This window comes from Lampetra fluviatilis, chromosome 44, assembly GCF_964198595.1.
Source record: "Lampetra fluviatilis chromosome 44, kcLamFluv1.1, whole genome shotgun sequence".
NCBI lineage: Eukaryota > Metazoa > Chordata > Hyperoartia > Petromyzontiformes > Petromyzontidae > Lampetra > Lampetra fluviatilis.
This window is the reverse complement of record NC_136318.1, coordinates 10,238,466-10,262,043: the sequence shown is the minus strand read 5'-3', so window position 1 is coordinate 10,262,043 and position 23,578 is coordinate 10,238,466. Positions and strand designations below refer to the sequence as shown.

Sequence of the window (23,578 nt, the reverse complement as noted above, 5' to 3'; positions counted from 1 at the left end):
TTAGCGAGCAGCAGATGGGCATGCTGCGGTGCACAGCGCGAGTTTAAACCCCGGTCTCGCCAAGACAAGATAAAGCCTGGCGTCGCTCTCCGATGCGCGTTCGGGTTGTGCCGCGTGTTGTTCGATGCGACGTCCGACGTTTCACTCCTTGGGCTGGGAGCTTTTTTAGGCACTGAATGAAGCTGGTTTAACACGTAGGCTTTCGCGACCAATATTGTTCATAATCAACGATTTTTGGGTTTAGATCGCGTTATTTATAAATGTGTCGTAACCCTCCACCACCCGACACGGCCAATCAGTAAAAAAAGTGTCACGTTGACAAAAGACAAATAGTTCACTGCTTTAGCCCACCGGTGTGTTGAAGCGTGAAACCGCAACATTTACAATTTGAGTACGACGTTTCGCTGGTAATTGCATCCAGCATCATCGGGCAATTCGCCAGAATGGTGAGGCTCTGCTGTGTCTCCCGTTCTTATATAGAGCAGCAGCAGGGTGACGTCATCATTAACTCATTAACTCATCAGGTACAAAGATTTGAGGGGGGGGTTATTGCAATTATATACTTGATTAGTAATAAGGCTATTGTTACGATGCGAGTTGTAGATTAGTAATCATTTGGAATGTGTTCTATTGTGATTATGCTACATTAATAATCAGTTAGTGCTTGTTTCCCTTATAAGGAATTGTAATGCATCTTATTTAATAATACGCTTCCAGGCCGCACTAAGCCTGTAGCTGTCTGAGCGATTAAAGTTATTTCTGTTTCTCTCAATCTCAATGGATTCTCTAATTAGTCTTTGCCAGTAGTAACTAGTTTTACACAACACTTCAACGTTGTCAAAATCCATTGAGTGTCCCTGTTGGCAAGCATGTATGTGGCAGATGCTATATTGGACAGACGGCGTAACGTTAGTGTAAGACTAAAAGAACACCAGAGAAATATTAAACTATCGCAAACACAACTGTCGGCAGTGGCAGAACATGCTTGCCAACAGGGACACTCAATTGATTTTGACAACGTTGAAGTGTTGTGTAAAACTAGTTACTACTGGCAAAGACTAATTAGAGAATCCATTGAGATTGAGAGAAACAGAAATAACTTTAATCGCTCAGACAGCTACAGGCTTAGTGCGGCCTGGAAGCGTATTATTAAATAAGATGCATTACAATTCCTTATAAGGGAAACAAGCACTAACTGATTATTAATGTAGCATAATCACAATAGAACACATTCCAAATGATTACTAATCTACAACTCGCATCGTAACAATAGCCTTATTACTAATCAAGTATATAATTACAATAACCCCCCTCAAATCTTTGCACCTGATGAGTTAATGAGTTAATGATGACGTCACCCTGCTGCTCTATATAAGAACGGGAGACACAGCAGAGCCTCACCATTCTGGCGAATTGCCCGATGATGCTGGATGCAATTACCAGCGAAACGTCGTACTCAAATTGTAAATGTTGTGGTTTCACGCTTCAACACACCGGTGGGCTAAAGCAGTGAACTATTTGTCTTTTGTCAACGTGACACTTTTTTTACTGATTGGCCGTGTCGGGTGGTGGAGGGTTACGACACATTTATAAATAACGCGATCTAACCCAAAATCGTTGATTATGAACTGAATGACGCTGCTCACTTTCTCCTACAATTAAAATGCATTGCCGGCTGCTCATGGGTCCGCGGTCAATCACTCACAATCATGGGTCCACGGTTGTTCTCCGTGTACTTCTGCTGTAGGAAGATGTAGACGACGATGGCGGCGAGGGAGTAGAGGAACGCGAAGACGGCGACCGTGACGTAGAACTCGACCGACGAGGAGAAGTCGCCCGTCAGGTAGAGGCGCTCCACCTCCGCGCCTTTGCACGCCGGCACGTCAAAGAACACCTGGTGCAGGCTGGGATGGATGGCAGAGACCGGGGCAGGGGACAAGACAAGGGGGGAGAGGGGCGAAGAGGAGAGGGAGGGAATGGTGAAGGGGGTGGGGGGTGATGAGAGACAAGGGAGTAGCAGGAGCATGGAAGACGGAGCAGAGGAAGAAGATGGAATGGGAGGTGGAGAAGGAGAATAGGGGGGAATAAAATAAGAATGACAGGGAATATAGTGAAGATGGTAAATAAGAGGGAGGATAGGGAATAGAGGGAGGAAAGGGAATAGAGCCACGCATATGTAATGGATTAATGTAACCATACAATCACAAGAGGGCGCCACAATCGCATGTAACAAAAATAATAATATAGAGTGGACCATCGATTATCAAGACCGAATTTCCAAAAACGGTGGATAATCACTAATCATCATTATTTTGCATAACATTTTTATAGGTGTGATGTATATGTTTTTAGTGTTTTAAATGTGTTTACTATATGAAATTGGCATGAATAAATATACAAATAGACACAAATAAATATCCCAATGTAAAAAAATTACTGTATTTACAATCTCAAACACCCTGCATGGGGTGATGTATGTACTACTACTACGCTCTTGTTTCAACAACAACTTGATGTGTGACGATCACCGGACTGATGCGAATGCTGAATTACACGCACACTTTTCGCCGGATCGCAGTCTGTATATTTTCTGTTTTTATTGCTGTAGTTATTAGTCATGAAACATGTATATACGTGCAGTATTTTCATTGTTCAAGGTGTATGTACGTAGTGTATAATGTGCTGTATATTATATTTGATGCTGAAATCAAGCAAAGCTGCTTTTACGGACACGGTGCCAATCGCTGCATTGGTTACAGCCTTTGGAGCGTTTTTTGGCGGTTTCGCCGGATCGGCCTGGGACCGCCGTAAAACGTTGGAAGCTGGATAACTGCGTGCCGAATAATCGATCATCACCTGTATACTTTTTGAATACAAAATCTTGACGTGATAATGGTGTGGCATATCGCTGCCTCCCCCTGAAAATCAACCTGCGGTATGCTCTTTTATTTCTTTGGAGTAGAAAACAATGCAAAATGTTTTGGCGCTTCCATGAATGACTCCTCTCAGTAGGAAGGTGGGTACTCAATTGTATTTAGGATATCGAGCAGCTCAGAGGTCAGAGCCGGCAACCCGTCGAGAACCTGAATTTGAATGTAATGAATTGCACACGGAAAAATATGCCCTGTAAGTGCAGATATGAGGCAAGTGATTTCAAAAGTAGCTCTGTGATATCTCCTTCAGTGGACCATCGTTGCAACACTGTGCAATGCAAGACACTAAAACGGATTGTTTCATCCCATGACATACAATGCCAAGAGCAGAATTGAGATGAAACTTAGAAGAAAAAAAAAACATTACGGGGAAAAAATTAAATTAAATTTAAATTTGTATCATCGCTGAGACCACTGAGAGCCGATATTTAATTTCCATGTCGGTGTTCTGACAGGCGATTGCTTTTGAAATGGAGGAATGGGATTTGGGATTTAATCCGTTTTGATAGAGAACGCCTTGTTTGCTAGCTTCATAACATTTGCTACTGAAATTTTAAACTATGAACATTGCCCGTGTACCGATAGTTCGATGGGCGTCACGGTGATGAGATGCTAACTACCTTGCCTGATGCCTGTATATATGGAGTTTGCTTTGTTTCTCTCGCCGTGGTCATGTGGACTTTTCTCGGGTCCTTTGGTTTTTCCCTCCACATTTAGAAACGTGCGTTTAGATTATTTGCCTGCTATACATTTCCACATGATAAGCCACTTCATTGAGCTATCATTTGTGGCCAGGTTGCTTCTGAAAAAGAGTATATAGCCCAGTGGGCCTTACCTGGTAAAATAAAAATTGTTTAAAAGTTTTAAGAGAGCGTTTAATAGTTTATAAAGTGCAATGTAATTGAGGGGCTGACTTATTGTCTTGGTGTGGTCTTGGATTGTTGTCGTTTTTCTGCCTTGTCCAAGCTTGCATTGGTGTTGACAATTATGCTGGAATGTATGTACTTGCCCTTCCATGCTATATCAATAAGTATTTACTTATTGCTTTGCTTAATTTTTTCTCTATCTTACTTTTGCATCCTTCCTTGCATTTTTTGTTGATGTAACTTGCTGACGACGAACTACTTTCTTGAGCTGTGTGGCTGAGCGCTACGGTACAGTACGCGGAATGATACAGGAACGCTGCGGCGTGCCCTCAGTTATTTGTCCCGCTATCTCACCGTATGTGCGCTATAGTAGTACATTGTATCTCGCCAAACTTCATCGTTATGTTATTTATGGGGAAACTGTTTTGGCTTAACGCGTTTTTAGCTTTTCACACTTTTCAGGAACACATCTACCGTGCTAAATGAGGACTTTATAATATATTTGTTTCTGTGTGTATATTAATACATTATTGTATCATGCTGCTGCCATGGCTGCATTGGCCGTGCACAAGCACAATTAACATGAAAAACTAACATACATCAACAACACCGCGCCCTTAAGAGGAAAGAAAAACACGTGTCATGCTGTGAGGATGGGCCGTTGTCCAAGGCATCATAATCAGAACCTTTGATTATCCTGGAGGAAGAACCCGATGAGCTATGAAGCTCTTTTTCACAGCTGTCCAGTAGGGGGTACGGGGGTCAGCGTCGCCTGTTATTTATTTTGAAGGCCACAGTGTTATCGATGAACAGAGTGGACGATGGTAGCCTGCACGCGGCTCCGCTCCTCTGTTCGGCGAGAAACCACGACCAGTGCCACCATCAGCCCGGCGACCGAACACCGATCAATAGCCTCCCGGGTCTCCAGAGCGAAAACTCAACTCGCTGACGAATGCATTCAGGTCGTCCGTTCTGCATGTGTGTTCAAGTGCACGCGTCGCTGTGACCGTGGCGTTTTGTTAATTTCCACTACCGGAACGGGTAGGAGAACTTGATGATGACGTTGGGGTTGGCTTCGGAGCGATTCTTGCAGTTGACGGTGAGGCCCAGCTCCCCCGTGTAGCCGCTGCATGTGGCGAACGCGAATATGGAGAAGATCTATGGGGAGCGGAGAGAGGATGGGGGGGGGGAGCGAGCGTTAAAATCCATACCCAGTGTAACCAAGCCGGGCTGTCGCGGTGGTGGTTGCTCACGTGGCCTCCATGGAGGAAGAGAGAGAGGGAGGGAGCCGAGGTGCCCATACCCTGGCTCGCCAGTAGAATATGGAACAGCAAAGTGCAGATTGACATCATCTGTCCCTTCTGTATGGGAGAGCGTTGTCCCCTCGCATGCGTGGGTTTTCTCTGGGTGCTCCGGTTTCCTCTGACATGTTTAAATGCTCGTTCAATAGCAGAAAATATATTCATGTTAATGAGAGAACTGCAGACGTTTGGCGATTGTTGGTAGCACTGTTGGTTGCGTTGGTGCCACTCAGTGCCAGCTTTGTGGTACTTCAGCGAATGTGAGATGAAATTCGCATGAACGACGATGCTATACGAAACTCAAACTTTACTTTATTCATACTCTTTGGTTATTTCGGTAAAGTCAAATAAATAGGAAAATAAATAATAGATCACGACCATTCGATCTCAACAACAAGCAATCATTGTCAGGCGAGAGAGATCTATTATTTATTTCCTACGTGACTTTACCGAAAGAACCAAAGAGGATACATTCCTGCAGTTACGAAAGCTTCAAATCAAGATTTAACCACCTCTACGGGGAGGATTTCCACATAACTCAGACATAACTTCAACCGAGAAGATGGATTCAAAATTTTGCAATCTTTGATAGGACGTGATCAACCAGGTAAAGTGTTAACTGTTGTGTTATCCGACTCTCTGAGTTGCATTACATTTCTAAATTGTGAAGTGTGATATCTAAGCTTCATTTTCCTTTTTTCTCTTTCTCACCTAAGCGCTCTTTGAATTTCACCCCCACCCTCTCGCCCGTTACGGCCTCCCCTCCGCCCTCTCGGATCTATATAATGCCTCGTTACAACGGCATGCTTCTTTCTCTCACCTGAAGACGATCGCTTGTTGTTGCGATCGAAACGTCATGATATATTATTTATTTTCCTATCTACGTGACTTTACCGAAAGAACCAAAGAGTATGAATTCCTGCAGTCACGAAACTTAAAATCAAGATTTTACTTTATTATTAACAGGTCCCTGCGGGGTGGGCTGGTAGGAACGAACAAATACGATACGAAGGGAGAGTTTGAGGCCTAGTTCTAGGCTTTAGGCCTAGCTGTAGGCTTTAGGCCGCTGTGAGTTAAATTTTAATTAAAATGTTTTCATTATTAATGTAAAAGCTTTAAATTTAAATGTTTCTATTTAAAAACATCAGGGAATGTAACATTGTTAAACATTAACTCCCTTTCACACACGCGGGGGTACAATACGAAGGGAGAGTTTGAGGCCTAGTTCTAGGCTTTAGGCCTAGCTGTAGGCTTTAGGCCACTGTGAGTTAATTTTTAATTTAAATGTTTTAATTAAAAACTATCTCAGGGAATTATAAGGGAATGTTACACTTGTTTAGCCAGGAAAGCCTCACTGAGTCTAAAGGTTTTTGTAGGGTCCTGCCAAGTGTTTGCAGTAGGGGGCGATGTTGCTACACCTAATCGGACATCGGACGGACGGACGATATAATCTATTGTAGGCTGGTTCACTTCGTTCCTACCAGTATAACCATTCACATTCCCTTAGAGATGATATCAATAGGATAACGTAAATAACAATTATTACAATTTCAACTTGTAACGCAGCACTGCAGTGTTCGCTGGTTCTTGAAGGCGGAGAACAACATCTGGAGCGTGAGTAGGAACCATGGTCGAGCGGGATAAGCAGCTCATGCGGTGTGGAGCCGGCGCCAACAATTTCCCAATCTCCGTGGTTCTCTAAGTTTGATCTCACTGGTGTTATCGGTCAATTAATGAGCACTTTACATGTTAGGAGGATGTAGAGATGGAACAGATGGAGACCACATTTTTGCTGCCTTCTCATGGCGAGCTGAGGTACGACACCCTCCTCGACGCCCACGGGAAGGGGAGTTTCGCAACATCTGTGCGGTGACCCACCAACCCTCGCTGCTGCCTCCACACAGCGTACGTATGTAGAACCCCTTTCGCACCATACGCAGTCAACCGTGTTAATCGGAGGTGCGAATTTACAGATGCTGAATTGGAGGACGTGCAGAGTGCAGCGTGCAGCGTAGCCAACCACCGCCACCCCTGGCTAACTACAATGCGAATCTTCTTGGTTCTTTCGGTATAGTCACGTAGAAGGGAAATAATAAAATAATAAAAATAAAACATAATAAAATACAATTCTCACGACGTTTCGGCCACAACGCAAGCAGCCGTCCTCAGGTGAAGAACAGGTCTGTCGGAAAGACAGCGTCTGAATGAACACCACCAGGCTTGGCAGCGTATATTTAATTCGAATGTTCCCTTCACGCTCACGAGGGCAATCCCCCAAGCGAGGCGACACCATCGAGAGAAAGTGTTTTTTTTTAAACGTAACCGCACATTCCTGGGAATTCTCACATCTGAAGTACCGGTAAGTACGCTGGACACCCAGGTTGAGGCACACGTATGTTTATTACAAGTTGTCGGTACAGGACAGCACTAGAGGGGGTAGCGGCCCCCTCACCCGGATAACTGGGGATACACCCTAGCTAACCCTGACCTACTCCCAAGTCCTCCACTAACGGGCTAGGGGAGGCTAACTGGCCCGACACTGGTGAATCGGGCTACGGTCTCCGGAGTCCCAGGGTACTGACCCTGGTTCACGGAACCACGCCTCTGGCTTGATCCTCCGCAGCCCTGACAAGGGCGGCGTCGAGGGGAGTCCAGGGCTTCTAACTAGGAGATCTTCCTTCTTCCTCCTTCGTTCCCAGACTGAGCCACGAGCTCTCTCTGTCCTCCCCTTTTATACCCCCCCGTCAGGATCACAACCCCCCAGGCTGCCTGATGCGGACGTCGCTGCGGGCACCCCCCCCGTGTACTCCCGGAGCTCCGCCCACTGTGTTTATTCCCCGTTGGATCCCATGCACCTACAGCCCTCCCGTAACAACCCTACATCACTCCCCCCATTACAGCTCGCAGCCGTCCCGGCTGCAACAATTCCAATAAAGGAACATTTACCCCTCAACCCCGTGTGTGCCTCATTTTTTTTCAACAAAATGCAAATTGAACAACAACAACAAGAACAACAAGAAGAACAAGCACACCCCCGAAGGGAATGTCCGACGCACCCCCCCCCCCCGTATAAATACGAAATCCGTAAAAGCGCGTATATACAACTAGCCAGGAACTCCCCCAGCACACACAGCACACCCACGACACACAACGCACCCACAACACACACACCCCGCCCACACACACAACACAACACACACAATGTGGCAGGAGCGCACCACCGACGCAGCATACAGTAACCATGACACGTGAAATAAAAAAAAATTTCTTCTTTTTGTATATTATAAGAGTCTGCGCATCTTAGCGCGCGTCCTTGCCGCAGGCCCGTCACACGGGGCAACCCCGGACGGCGGACCATCCGGTGGCGGCTGTCCCTTTCGAGATGAGGTCGCGATTGAAGTGGCGCGACCGTCGGCATCACCCGTGTGGGTTGTAGGGCATGAGCCCGTCATTCCCGGTGCACCTGTGGGTGGGACAGCCGGCAACACATCAGGCGAGAGCAGCGACGGACCCTCCGAGTCGGTCGACCCCCCACATGCTTGGCCCCGCGCGTGTGGAGTGGGCCCTCGCACCGCAACAAACGGTTTTAGCCTAGAGGGGTGTACAAACCACCGGCGCCTGCCCCATTTGATTCGAACGCACTGAGGCCTCAAAACCTCGACAACCTCGACGGGGCCCCGCCACGGGCGCACGAGTTTAGAGGAGGTCGCGAGTGGTACCTGGGGACAGTGCAGCCATGCCCTGTCCCCCGGCTTCCACTGCAGCACGTGCGCGCGAGCCAGCCTGAGGCGCTCGTTCGCCTTTTGACGCCTGTCAGAATTTAGCCTCGCAGCATCCCGCGCCTCAGTCAGTTTGTCAAGGTTAAATTTAACGTGTTCATCCAATTTAATTTTACCCAGCGGCGCGGGGATCTGCAGCTGTGCCGAAACAGGTGGGTCGGGTTCGCGGCCATACATAAGAAAGAATGGTGAAAATCCCGTCGCAGCATGGGGAGCCAATCTGTATGCCGCTAGAACCCCTTGAATTTGTAAGTCCCAATCAGTCTGTGAGTCCGAGACTTGCTGCGACAACATAGACGAGATGGTGCGATGCAGACGCTCGACCATCCCGTCCGTTTGCGGGTGATAAGGAGAGGTTCGAATTTTTTTCGTTCCTAGGAGATCACAGACTTGTTTTAGGAGTTTCCCGGAAAAATTTTTACCCTGGTCGGTCAGCAACCGCTCCGGAGCACCTTTGTCCATGACATAACCCTGGACAAAGGCGTCGACGATGGCTGCTGCCGACTGATTTGGCAGGGGCCAGGCCATAGGCCAGCGCGTAAAATATTCGACCCCAGTAAGCAAATATCTGTTTCCCCTGGGGGTGGCGGGGAATGGCCCCAGAATGTCGAGTGCGACCAGTTCATTTACTCGGGAGACCTGGATGGACTGCAAGGGCGGGTTCGACTCCCGTGCCGGTGGTTTGCGCTGCGCACACATAGGGCACGCTGCCAACAGATCAGTGACATCCCTTGTCATGCCTGGCCAAAAAAAATTCAGCTGGAGCAAGGCGAGAGTTTTCTGGGTCCCCAGGTGGAGGAGGCGCTCATGCGCAGCCCACACCACCTTACCCCGTAATCCCGAAGGGACCACCAGCCGGTGACGGTGGGATTTGCTGTCCCAATGCATGAGCAACCCTGCGTGCATGCCCCAAGCGTCGGCCTCACCCGTCCCCCGCCCCCTCTCCCCGGCGCGACGACGCAACGCGAGGAGGGAGGAATCCTCCATTTGGAGGCGCCCCCATTCATTAACGGGCAACCCAAGCAGGGAATCTTTCCCCTGTTCCGCGATATCAATGGTGACCAATGTTTCGTCATTGGCGGCGGCCGCCAGGACCGGATTCATCATGTCCCCTGCCGGCTTGCAACGCCCAGACCCCAGGAGGCATGCGCATTCGGAGGCGGTTGGCATCCGTGACAGAGCGTCAGCGTTGGTGTGGCGAACGCCCTTACGGTAGGTGGTTTCGAAATCGAAATCCTGGAGGACCTCCAACCATCGGGACAATTGTCCCGATGGCTGTTGAACCTTCAGGGCGTACTGCAGTGCCGCATGATCTGTGCGGACGGTGAAACGCCGACCGTACAGATATGGGCGATACTGTTGGATGAAATAGACAATTGCCAACAGTTCCCTACGGGTGACACAATATCTTTGCTCCGCTGGAGACAACACCCGACTGCCGTACGCAACCACCCGTTCCACGCCGTCAACCACCTGGGAAAGCACACCTCCAATACCCGTGTTGCTCGCGTCGGTGTCGAGCAAAAACGGCCTAGAAAAATCTGGGTAAATCAGGGGAGGAGCCTTTACCAGGGCGTCCCGAAGGGAGCAGAAAGCAGCTTCCTCCTCCTGACCCCAGTGGAACCGAACCCCTTTCGATGTTAACGCGTGTAGGGGTTTGGCAATCGTTGCAAAATTAGCGACGAAGCGTCGGTAATATGATGCGAAGCCAATAAAACTCCTGACCTCTCCCACCGAGGTGGGAGTCGGCCAGGAGCTGACACACTGCGTTTTGGCGGGATCGGTAGCAATACCCGAGCGCCCTACGATGTGCCCCAAATAACGCACCGACTCGCGTAACAAATGGCATTTCTGGGGCTTAAATTTCAAATTAGCAGCCCGCATCTTTAGGAAAACCGCCCGCAACCTCTGGAGATGTTCATCAAAAGTTTTACCAAAGACAATAACGTCATCCAAATAAATCAGGCACGATTCCCATTGCAATCCAGCCAAAACCAATTCCATCAATCGCTGGAAAGTTGCCGGCGCTGAGTGTAAGCCCATCGGCAACCGGTTGAATTGGAACAGGCCGTGCGGTGTACGGAAAGCAGTTTTAGGCTTAGAATCATCGTCCAGAGGAAGCTGCCAGAATCCCGAAAGTAAATCTAGTGTGGAGAAGAATCGCGCTCCCGCCAAGGCGTCCAGCGATTCGTCCATCCGTGGGAGCGGGTATGCGTCGGCAACCGAAATTTTATTAAGGCGCCGAAAATCCACGCAAAACCGCAACGAGCCGTCCTGCTTTTTAACCAGGACGATCGGCGCTCCCCAAGGGCTGGTGGAGGGAGAAATGATGTCGGCGGCTAACATGTCATCAACAGCCGATTTGACATGGTCCTTTTCGGCGGGACTTAACCGAAACGGATTTTGGCGAATTGGCGCGCTGTCACCCGTGTCAATATGGTGACGCAGCAGGTGAGTGCAACCCAAATCATATTTATCCCGACTGAAAACGTCGGAAAATTCCCTCAGTAGCGTTCTAAGCTGTTGGCGCTCTGAATTTGTCAGGTCCGTCGATCCCGCACAAAGCGCGTCGAGCCACCCTTCATCGCTGTCCGAATGTGGGAGCATTCGGGAAGCAGTGCCAACATGGTTCGCGACAGGTTCCTCGCAGGGTACCGGCGTCGCGTGAGCGAGCACCGTCCCTTGAGGGACCACCACTGTCTGCGACCCCACATTGAGGACCGCGATGAAAGGGTCCTCGTCCCCTCTTACGACGGTCTGGGCCGGAATCAAATTAGGTGCACTAACCCCGGCCCTAGACGGTCCCAGCAAAACACCCTGATCCCCTACGCCCATAGCGAAGGGCTTACGAAGTTTCAGAGGCACTAGCATTTGAGCTCCCGGCGGCACACTAACTGTTCTGACGACAAACGCCGGTACCGTCGCGAACGCCGTCCGAGCCGCCGCAGGGGAAGGCAGGAAGGCCATGCGTCGCCCTGACGGAAGCTCAATGCATCCTTGGTCGATCAAAATACGAATTGGCATTTTTCCTAAGAAATCCGTCCCCAGCAGGCACGGAACCGCCAGCGAGGAGGAAACGAAAATCGGCCCCGACAATTTGATGTCCCCGATACAAATTTGCGCGCGAATCTGTCCCATGATGCCCAGAGAGCCCCCGTTAGCGGCATAGAATGGGACGTTAACCGGCAGTAAGGGCCGGCTTTGTACAGGCAGAATATTGTAAATTAACTCCGAAATGATTGTCGCCGATGCCCCCGTATCGACCAGGATGCGTACCTCTACCCCGTCAATGTGTCCGACCACGGCCGACGACCCTGACGACGCGGCTACCACGCGATGGGCCAACACGGACCACTGTTTGGGCTCGATTCGAGTCCCCGCAGTGATCCGCGTTGGGCCGTCGCAACGCAACATCGGCCCCCCGTTCGTTGTGGTGCGAGAGTGTGCAACGGGCGGGTGCTTTGGCCAAACATGTGTGGTGCCGCGACTCGCCGGATCATGTTGCTGGAGCTTGGGAGGAGGAGGCCCGGCGTCCCGTCGAGGCGTCGTCCCGCGCTGTCGAGGCGAGCGGCACCCCAAGGCGACGTGGCCCCGAACGCCGCAGTTGAAACACCGCGGACCCCCCGGTGGAGACGATGGACGGTCGAACCGGCTTGAGCCGTCCCGGCCCGCCCGTGCTCCTTGCGCCTGTTGCCGTCGGTGGTCGACGGCGTAGAGCTCCTCCGTCTGAAGGGTGGCTGCAGCCACCGCACGCCCGGCCGATGCCCTGCTGGCTTTCCGCCGCAGGGACAGAAGGTTGGCGTGAAGGAGGCGCGCCGCCTGAAGAGAGGTCATCTCGGCGTCCTCCTGTGCGACGACAGCGATGTCCAGGTCGTCTGCCAGGAGGAGGATCTTCTCCGTGACCATCGCGTCCACGCCGTCGTCGTCCATACGGGGAAAAGCCGTTTTGGCCAGCGCCAGGAGGCTCGTCCTGTATGCCAGGGGCGACTCTTTTTCACCCCGCTTGCGGTCGTAGAACTGCTGTCTGCATTCTGCAGATGGTCCATAGACCCCAGCCAGCAGTTGTAGCGCCCTCGGCAGAGTAGAACGCTTCTCTCTTGGCGCCGATGTGAGGGCGGCGAGCGCGTCGGCGTCGAGGAGCGCCGGCAGCGCGCAGAGGGCTTCGTCGTCCGACCACCTAGCCATTTCTTGGTGGGCGATGAAGCGACGCTGGAAGCCGCCCCAGTCGCCCTCCGCGCCAACAAATTCCTTCAGCGGAGGTAGGCGTTGTTGCAGCGCAGCGTTCGCCTTGGAAGTCTGCAGGCTGCTATCCCCAGGACTCGGCTGTGCGTCGGCGCGAATGGCAGATGGAATCGCCTGTCGCAGCCGTGATGACGTTCCCGCCGCTGGCGATGATGCGGCTGTCCCAGCGAGAGCGGTGTCGGACCCAAGGTTTAGCCCGGCCACGCCCTCTGCAGCTGCCGTGGCGATGGCGGGAATTTCAAAGTTGGAGTCTTCCGAAATGGCGGGAAGGCGCTCCGGTCGTCGACTCCCCTCGCCCCGTGGTGGACCACCAGCCCCCAGCCGCGTGATGTTTTCCAGCGTGGCGGCAGCGGCATACAGCAGCTCCGCCAGCCTCTCGTGAGCCAGCCGTAGCGCGTCTGGCTGCGGCCCCTCTTCATGCCGATGCCCCGGCAGGAACGCGTCAGGCCCCGGCTGTACCATGTCTTGGTGAGCCGTCTCGGGCTCAACGATTTCAGCAGTGTCCTCGTCCGGCACTCTGGCTCGAGCTGTCTGACGTGTATCCATGTTCGTAATACTTCTGACCCCAGATGAAGTACCGGTAAGTACGCTGGACACCCAGGTTGAGGCACACGTATGTTTATTACAAGTTGTCGGTACAGGACAGCACTAGAGGGGGTAGCGGCCCCCTCACCCGGATAACTGGGGATACACCCTAGCTAACCCTGACCTACTCCCAAGTCCTCCACTAACGGGCTAGGGGAGGCTAACTGGCCCGACACTGGTGAATCGGGCTACGGTCTCCGGAGTCCCAGGGTACTGACCCTGGTTCACGGAACCACGCCTCTGGCTTGATCCTCCGCAGCCCTGACAAGGGCGGCGTCGAGGGGAGTCCAGGGCTTCTAACTAGGAGATCTTCCTTCTTCCTCCTTCGTTCCCAGACTGAGCCACGAGCTCTCTCTGTCCTCCCCTTTTATACCCCCCCGTCAGGATCACAACCCCCCAGGCTGCCTGATGCGGACGTCGCTGCGGGCACCCCCCCCGTGTACTCCCGGAGCTCCGCCCACTGTGTTTATTCCCCGTTGGATCCCATGCACCTACAGCCCTCCCGTAACAACCCTACACATCTTTGGAGGGGAGAGCAGGGTGTGAATTTGTGATCGTGTTCTTCCAATTGTAAACGAAACTATTTAAAATTTTACCAGGTAAGGCCCACTGAGCCATGTAGCTCGTTTTCATACGCGACCTGGCCACAAATGATAACTCAACGCAGTGGCTTATCACGTGGACATTTATAGCAGTAGCCAAATACTCTAAACGCACGTTTCTAAATGTGGAGGAACAAACCGAAGGACCCAGAGAAAAATCCACATGACCACGGGGAGAACATGCAAACTCCAAATATACAGGCGGCAAGGTCGAGATCGAACCCATGACCTCCTGCATACGAGGTGAGGGAGTTAAGCAACTCGCCACCGTGGCGACCTTATAAGACACTCCAAGAAAGACGCACACCCCCACCCCTCTCCCCCCAATCTTTTCCCGGTGTCAATAAAGTTATACAAACATGGTCATGAAGATAAAGAGACTCTGTATAGTCTTTAACAGACTGCTGGGGCAGCAAGTGCTGTTAAGCGGCCACTTCATGAAGGCCGGCACGGCACACGTCGGGGATGTGGGTGGCCAGCACCACGCCCGGGTAGTTATTTAAGGCCGAGTCGACCTAGGGTAGGCCCGGGACAGTTAAGATTATTTCCCACTACAGGGATACTTCGCTAACCGCTGTGCCACTACTCTTCCCCTTCCACCACGTACAGCACACACCGACAGGATAATAAGACGAACTCCCCCACCCACACCCACCGCCCCCATCAAACTTTCGCATTAAATGACAGACAAGAAAGGTTGCGCGTTGACGTGAGAGGCAGAAAGTCGACGCAGCATGCAATGGCGTCGCTGGCCTATCGACTCACTCCGCCGCAAGCGACGAGCAGGAATGGGAAGGAGGGGGAAGTGGCGGGGGGCTGAGTGGCGTAAAACGACTTAAGTGGGGGGCAAGTTGAGCGTGAAAGCGGTCCGGGCCGCCCGTGGCGCTCTCCGATTCACCAAGCGATCCGTCGGGGTGGGGTGGGTGGAATGGATGTCTTGGATGTTTTGCCGAGGACAATTGGCTGGCTTTTAAGCACGGCGCAATGCCGGACCGTCTGTCTGCGCCTGAGGGTGTGCGCGTGTGGGTCGGTGAGTGTGTGTGTGTGGGGAACCTCACATCAGTACATCGTGCGGTGTGTAGTAAACATCTCGCCACTGGAGAGACAAAGTCGTCCGGGCGTGGTGCTGACCACCGACCCCTCGTGTGCCGTGCCGGCCTTCACAGGTGCTCGGTAACAGCACTTGGATCTTTGTGTGTTGTCTGCAGGGTGAGCGAGAAGTAGCGCTCCGTCTCCGTCGTTGTGGTCGTCTCTCCCGGCCGCTAGGTGTCTCTCTCGGCTGTTCTCTTCGCCTGTGCAAGTTGCCGCTCTGCCGCGGAGCAGGGGGCTCACAGACCCCGAGACTGCGGTACTTTTGTCTCTCCGCATACCTTGCCGCTTCTGCGCATGTCACTCCCCATGAACGCACAACGGGGTTTTGTGTGTACGGCAATACGCCGATTTATGTCTCCCCCTTTTACACCATTTCGCAAATACGTCACTTTATTACGAACACCGCCACATGATTTGCGTTGCCCTCAACCCCCACGTCACTGACAACATCGTCGTCCGTCCTCCTCTCTCGGTCTTCGCCTCCACCACCGTACCCTGTACATCGCTTCGATTGACACCGTTTCAGAAACGCGTCCCCGACCTAACCCGGGGTATTGCTGTACGTGTGTGTGCTGTTAAAATGTGGAGACCGGAAGTGTAGCGGTTAGCACGCTGCGCTACAAATCCAGTCAGCATATTTCGATTCCTGCTCACGGCCACCAACACCAGCGGCGATTATTTGAACCAGTGCTGGGCCTCCCCCTATGTTGACTCAGCCTTCATCAAATACCTGCTATGATATATATAACATCATCACTAGGGAGACAAAGGCGGTCGGGCGTGGTGACTACCCACTCTCTTGTGTGCCATGCCAGCCTTCATAGGTGCTATTTGCTATCAGCACTTGCCCCAACAGTCTGTTAATGTGATACGGGGATCTTTGTCTTTCTGTGAGGCAGAACAGTGGTGGTGCATCTGCCATGGGACCTTGGTCTGCCTATCACGTGACCTGCCAGCAGTGAGCCTCCCACACTTGACAGGACCTCAAGATGCACCTCGCCTGGCACATGCCATGGTGACATTACCGACCCTTAGTGGTGAATAACGGTTGTTGTAGTTGTTAAGCCACCGCATTTCATATTTATTGAACTATATATAATCTATCATCACGATCATCCACTGCTGGATGAAGGCTCGTCGCCATCCTTGATGGTCCAGTGCTGTGAGCTAACCATCCGCCTTCACCCCACCTCCACAGCGGCCGCCCTCCGGGATGTGTTCTCCCCTTATTTGCCCGCTGTTCCATCACCAGTCTCATCCACAGGCCTATGCATGGGGCCTATGCATTGGGCCCATACACTGAGCCCATACACAGGACCTATACAAGGGTCCAATACACGGGACCCACACACGATAACCATACACGGGGCCACACACGTAGTATGTAATAGGGAAACAGTATAATAAATTTGGGGCACAAACACCGATGTCTTTGAGAGGGACAAACAATGGACTTTTAAGAACCTCATCGCATGCATGCATTTGAACTCTGTGAGGCTCTTCGAGTGTTTATGTGTCATGCAGAAGGGTCATTGCCCAACATGTCGCATGTAATATATTTTTTTCCTGTAAGGCCACACAGTGTTCTTGATGAATGTGTTAAGTATCTTGGAGTAGAAGGTTCAAATCGAGAAGGCATAGATATGCAATGCTTCCCCATAGCGACCCAACCAACTGGTCACAACTCACGGACGGAACTGATTCACAAAAAAAATCTATCCTTTATCATCACATTTTAACGTCCCGTTTATATACTGTGTCTCTTCTATTTTTCGTCTCATTAGGAGTCCACTCGGTTAGACTAAATGTAACAGTGACATTGTCACATATTGTTCACTTTTGATTAGCATACAATCTCAATTTCTACACATACACAACTACTATATTCGATGCATGTAATCACAGATTAATTAAAGCATCGGTACACACCTGTAATAAATAATCATATTCAACCCAAGGACAGCCCATTACATGGCTCGTTCTGTGTTACGAGGCAGTGGAGGGCGGTGGCAAAGTGGACAGCGCACCACACTGTGAACCGCACGCGACCCGAGTTTGATTCCCGGCCACGGCCAACATGAGTGTCGACGATATCTGAACCAATCCTGGGCACCCCCCACCGCCTTCAGAATATCCGCACGGACCACCGTGGTGAAGTACGGCCTTTGCCCATCACATGGCCCCTGCAGCCACTAGAGGCACTGTATTCACACAGCAAGGGGCTGCCACTTTCTCCCCTGCCCTGCTGTCGAGAGAAATAGTTCCTTCGCACGACGGACAGACAAAACAACGTCATGATCGCAGCTGGAATTTAGCAAAGTCATGTGCAGAACCAATTAGAATATGATGGGGTTATTTTCGTGTGGTATGTTGTGGTTGATTAATGACCTTAATGTTTTCCCGAAACAGCCTCAAGGAGTCTCGAGACTCTATTTAAGGAGGGTTCTTCTAAGTTTTTGCGGTAGTGGCCTACTTGTTTTTGAATGTCGTGACATCGCGTGCTCTTTATACTGTGCACCACAAAGCTGATGGCGCGCTCGTACATTTCCAGTTCACACACCGGCAGTGTTAACCAGAGCAGCCGTTGGATTCGAAACCCCGCGTACCTCTGCAACGAGCGGCGAAACGCGCCACTGGTCGGCCATATCGCCGCCCCATTTGCACATCATTTGTGTTCCTCGGCTGGTGGATCAAGTGAAGCGCATAAACACCAATTGATTTCCCCCGGTGACCTTTTGACCCTTCTGCCATGACAAAAAATTGGTGGATTGATGATCAGCAGCCGGCACATAAACGATGCATAGATTCTTAAGCTCGCAATATATACGCGTGGAAGTCCTAGTAAAAATGCTCAGCATATTTAATGCAATGCGTACTTGCTCGGTGGAGGGATTTAAGAAACTTGCACACCATTATAACCGCGCCGAGCGATCGCGCCTGGCGACCGCTCGGTTATTGCACGTCTGCCATTCTAACCGTGGCACCACGGCCGCAACCCCCCCGAAGTTACAGTGCAGTGCAATTACTGAGTGAAATCAAGGTCTGTTATTTAATGTGAAGATAAAAATGCGAGGGCCCATTCATATTTCATTATATATTTTAGTGTGTGTGTATTGGAGCAAGGACGAGCCTGGGGTTGGGCGGGGGAGGAGGAGGAGAGGTTAGGAGGCCCCGGTTTCAAACTGGAGAGCACAGGCGCCATACGGAGCGTGGGGATTATGGGCTGGAGCAGGGGGCACTGCCCGTCACAAAGACATCGCTGATCATTTAAATGAGATTACACATTCCAAATACATCCCGCTAATCCGCAGCAGGCCCCAAGCCTCGGACCCGAAATCATTCACAGCCGAGTAGATACAAAAATAAATAAAAAAATGTGTGCATATTCTAAGAGTATACTGACATGCGCTGGCAGTGGGATCGCCTCACCTTGCCCAATGCAGACCAAACCCAGACACATGTCAGTCGGCACCGAGTCTATGATCAACGCTGTGCAGTCAAATGCAAAGGGAGTTCATAATATAGGTTTTTGGGTTAGATCGCGTTATTTATAAATGTGTCGTAACCCTCCACCACCCGACACGGCCAAACAGTAAAAAATGTGTCACGTTTTTCAAAGGACAAAATCATTCACTTCTTTATCCCACCGGTGTGCTGTAGAGAGAATCAACAGCATTAAAAAAAATTGAGTACGACGTTTCGCTGATAATTACAATCAGCTTCATCGGGCAAGAATGGTGAAGCTCTCCTGTTGCTTCTGGTCTTAAATAGAGCAGCATCAGGGTGACCTCATCATTTAATTCAATTCAATCTGGTGCAGTGATTCGAGGCAAAGAGGGGGAGGGTATTGTAATTATATAGATTGGTAATCATTCAATTGTTATCCATTGGTATTTGTTTCCCTTATAAGGAATTGTAATTGTATTTATTTAATAATACGCTTCCAGGCCGCACGAAGCCTGTAGCTGTCAGAGCGATTGAAGTTATTTCTGTTTCTCTCAATTTCAATGGATTCTCTAATTAGTCATGGCCAGTAATAATTAGTTTTACACAACAATTCAACGTTATCAAAATCAATTGAGTGTCCTTGTTGACAAGCATGCTCTGTCACTGCCGACAGTTGTGTTTGAGATAATTGAATGTTTCTTTGGTGTTCTATACAGCAATGCTGGTGCCAGATCTTGGTATAGATCAATTCCTGTGCCTGACCACAGATGCTAATTCACCGACTGTCTGGGTCAAAACCAGACAGGAGGCAACTCTGGTGGGTTGGGAATACGTGACTGGAATAAAATAAAACAAGAAAAGGATCCGCCGTATAGCCTTCACAGACTGTAGGAGCAAGTTCTGTTAGCGAGCACCTATGAAGGCCGGCACGGCACACGAGGGGTTTGGGACACTACGCACGTAGTGACGATGTTTACACACCGCACCAGGTACTAATTTGAGGCTGAGTCGACTTAGGGGAGGCCCAGGACCGGTTCAGACAATCGTCACCAGTGTTGGCCGTGAACGGGTATCGAACCTGGGTCGCTGAGTTTCGTAGTGCAACGTTCTAAACGCCGCGCCACCGCTCGCCGTAAAAGCAAACACACACAGGCAATAACCCAGTCAACGTCGGACCAACATTGGCCCAAAAATCCCTCTCGGGCTGTGGTTCCCCTGGTGCGGCCGCGCCGGCTGCACGTTTGGCAGCGATGCCACGGGGTGGACGGCGCGATGTCAGGCTGAAAGCGGACGCAGCTTTGCTGCTACGCAGCACTGCGGCTCCACGGCACCGTGGCAGGAATTGTGGGCGCGTTTTTTTTTGTTTCACCCAAGGTCAGGGCGACGGGCGGAGGTGGAACACGTGCAGCACGATGGGCGACGGCGCGGCTTGGTGGTGTTGGGGGGGGAAGAGGGGGGGTGTGGACATTGTAGGGCGTTTCCCATCCACTTTCCATCAGAAATAAAAACCGCATCGAGAAGAAGAGTGGGAATGTATGAAGAGTCTTGTTCACCAAGTATGCGGTAGTAGCTGCGTTACCAAAGAACGCCACGTTATGGAAAAATCGCGTTACAATACATAATATATAATAGGGTAGAGAACAGTCCATGATAACACGTGAGATGGGTATGCAGGCCAAACAAAGATGGAGGTGCGCGGGTAGCATCTAGAAGCATCCAGCAGCATCAAGCCTTGTGTGATGCTATGCCGAGACAATCGTACAACCACTTATTCCTACTCGCACGTGACGTAGTTCTGTTCACTCAATCGCATTATATGCAATTCGCTTTAGCGTTAGAAAAAATGTGTTCCCTAATACATCTGCAGTGACATAGCGCTGACTGCTGTCCAGCAGCGGCAACTGCAGGGGACAGTTAGCGCACACGCCGTCGAGCACACACACGGCGTGTGTGCCGGCAGGGCGGAGGAACTGGGGTAAGGGGGTCACGGAAGACCTCACTGGGAAACCCCTGGTACCCACTAGTGGGATCGAGAAGAGAGGCACGACCAGGGCGGAGCCAGGCCGCACTGAGTAGAATAAAAGCAGCAGAGAGCGAGAGCTCCGGGCGGCCGGTTCTGGGAGTGGACTCGTCTCGTCGTCGCTGTCATCTTTACTGCCTTCGTCGCTGCCGCCTTCACTCGATAATTGCGCGGCCACACAGTTGTTGGCTGTCTTCGTCAATGACGCCGTCGGTGCAACGCGGTTAGGGTTGTGTCTAGGCTGGGCTGTACGGCAACGGGAGTGGGAGAAGGAGGCGATCCTGTGTGTGAACGGCCGAAGGGTGTTACAATAAAAGAAGGTGCCTCCTGCAACTACCTCATCTCTGACTTATGCTACACTACACATCCATCGTGTTGTATCCAATTCACGTCATGAAAACATGAGTTATAGGAGAGCAAACTGTATGTGCATTGAACTTCTTTAGCACCGTACGTAGACAACCGCGCTAATCAGAGGTGTGGGGGAAGGACAACAAACTAAACACAAAAAAAGCAGTTCTAAAGAAATGAGTTTTCAATTTTGGATTAAGGAGCTGCCTCCAAAATCCGTGTGCGGCCAAAAGGGTTTTTATCAAGGAGATCCTGACGCGTGGAATAATACGACTGTCAGTGATGGTCGGAGCTGAGGGATGCGAGTGGGGCGCTCGTGACGGATGGGAACGGACGGGCAGTGTTCGCAAATAAAATATTATATCGAGGATTTAAGATGGCCCCTTAAGCGTGAAACTCGGGTGGAGGCAAGCCAGCCAATGCTAAAGTCTGCACAAACGTGAAACGCTAGACACAATGCGTAACAAATGACACACACTCAAAAAACTTTTACCTGGATAATCCCTTGAAGAGGGAGCATCTTGTCTGCGTGTCCCTCAGGGTTGTCAAAGGCCACGTAGATTGCAAAAACATTAACGGCAAGTTAACATGTTTGGGAAAAAAACAAGTTTGAGAGGATGTTTTAATGTTTTTGTGCAGTAATTGGTGACTGGTTTAATCACAGGGCGGCTGAAACCTGCATTCGATCCCAGAATCTATTGTCGTTTTTATAACATTTGTATAAATGTCATGACGTGCTGCTGCTTCAATGGAAATGGAAATCGTTGGCCGGGACAACCCTCGCAAACGAAATGTTCCATCTCAAGAGATTGTCCTGGAGGGGAAAATTGTGTAATTAAGTAATATTTGAATCTTGACTTACAGCTTTCGTGACTGCAGGAGTTCATATTCTTAGGTCTTTCGGTAAAGTCACGTAGATAGGTTCAACCGGTTTAAGTCATAACTGGCTATGATGTTCCCATCCTACCACCTTCCGATGTTAGTTGTTCTTTACGCCCATTTCAAACTTGCGCTTTCACAGTCACTTCGCACGCCGACCCCTTGGTTGCGGCTCTGTGATCTTCCATTAACATGCTAATCCCTCTTTAACATGCTAATTTTTACCTCGCAGCCCTTTGATTGGTGGAAAACCAATTACCGTCAGGTTGGCTACCCCCCACTTACATTATCATTGGTTGCGGACATTTCGGCTATGCACATTTCAAACCCCTATAAACAGTTTGCCTTGGAAGCTAAACCCCCTTTTCCTGAAGACGACCGCTTGTATTTTTCGATTTGAAGCTTTCGTGACTGCAGGGATTCATCTTCTTGGTTCTTTCGGTAAAGTCACGTAGAAGGGAAGTAATAAAATAATAAAAATAAAACATAATAAAATAATTCTCACGACGTTTCGGCCACAACACAAGCAGCCGTCCTCAGGTGAAGACCAGGTCTGTCGGGGAGACAGTGTCTGAATGAAACACCACCACGCTTGGAGCGTATATTTAAGCTGGGTTGGAAGGGGGTAAGGGCGCCTTGACAAAATAATTTGCATATCAATAGGAATTTAGCATATTTATGGGAAATGCAGGTATGTGATTAGTACTACTTGTGAAATGCGTAGGAGGTGGGCGGGGGGTTTCAAAGTCATATTATTCCCGTGCATTATGCAGTATTAGCAGCATCAAAGGGAGGGGATAGGGGTAGCATTAATAAAGGGAAGGAATGTTAATAGTATGTAGCTGCAGTAACTAAACAACCACGTAAAAACTAAAGTATAAACTACATATTATCATCAGTATACTAAATATACTCTCCAATAAGCTGAGCTACTAACAGTAAGTAATACATTACAATTCTATGTCGCAAAAAAATATAATATGCTTCCAGCTAAACTTTTTTCCCCTTACATCACACGGGTCTACCCCGTACTATATGCTGCCATAGACAAACCCAACATTAAATTATATACTGTATTACTATACACCTTAGAATAATACATAGTGTAATATTACACTATGTATTATTCTATCCACCCTACTGTATATCACACTGATGTATATTCACTATACAATTATGATACTATATATTGCCTTATACATTGTATTAAACAATTACGATACTATATATTGCCTTATACATTGTATTAAACAATGTTTAATACAATGTATAATGATTAATACAATGTATAAGGCTATATATAGTATCGTAATTGTATAGTGAATATACAGCAGTGTGATATACAGTAGGGTGGATAGAATAATACATAGTGTAATATTACACTATGTATTATTCTAAGGTATAGGGTGGTGTATAGCAGAGGTGGGACAAAGTCATTGTTATGCAAGTCCAAGTCGAGTCGCAAGTCATCAAATTCATGA

The 23,578-nt window shown here is 49.9% G+C and overlaps 1 protein-coding gene across 1 annotated transcript in view; it reads right to left on the bottom strand.

Moving 5' to 3' along the window:
- Positions 1 to 23,578, bottom strand: part of LOC144947370 (synaptophysin-like) — an 89,583-nt gene that overhangs the window by 16,976 nt on the left and 49,029 nt on the right. Inside the window, exons 3-4 of the mRNA XM_078876651.1 lie at positions 4,833 to 4,957; positions 1,706 to 1,904 (exon numbers count right to left, since the gene is read on the bottom strand). Coding sequence (XP_078732777.1) covers positions 1,706 to 1,904; positions 4,833 to 4,957 — 324 coding nt within the window. The remainder of the gene's footprint in view (positions 1 to 1,705; positions 1,905 to 4,832; positions 4,958 to 23,578) is intronic.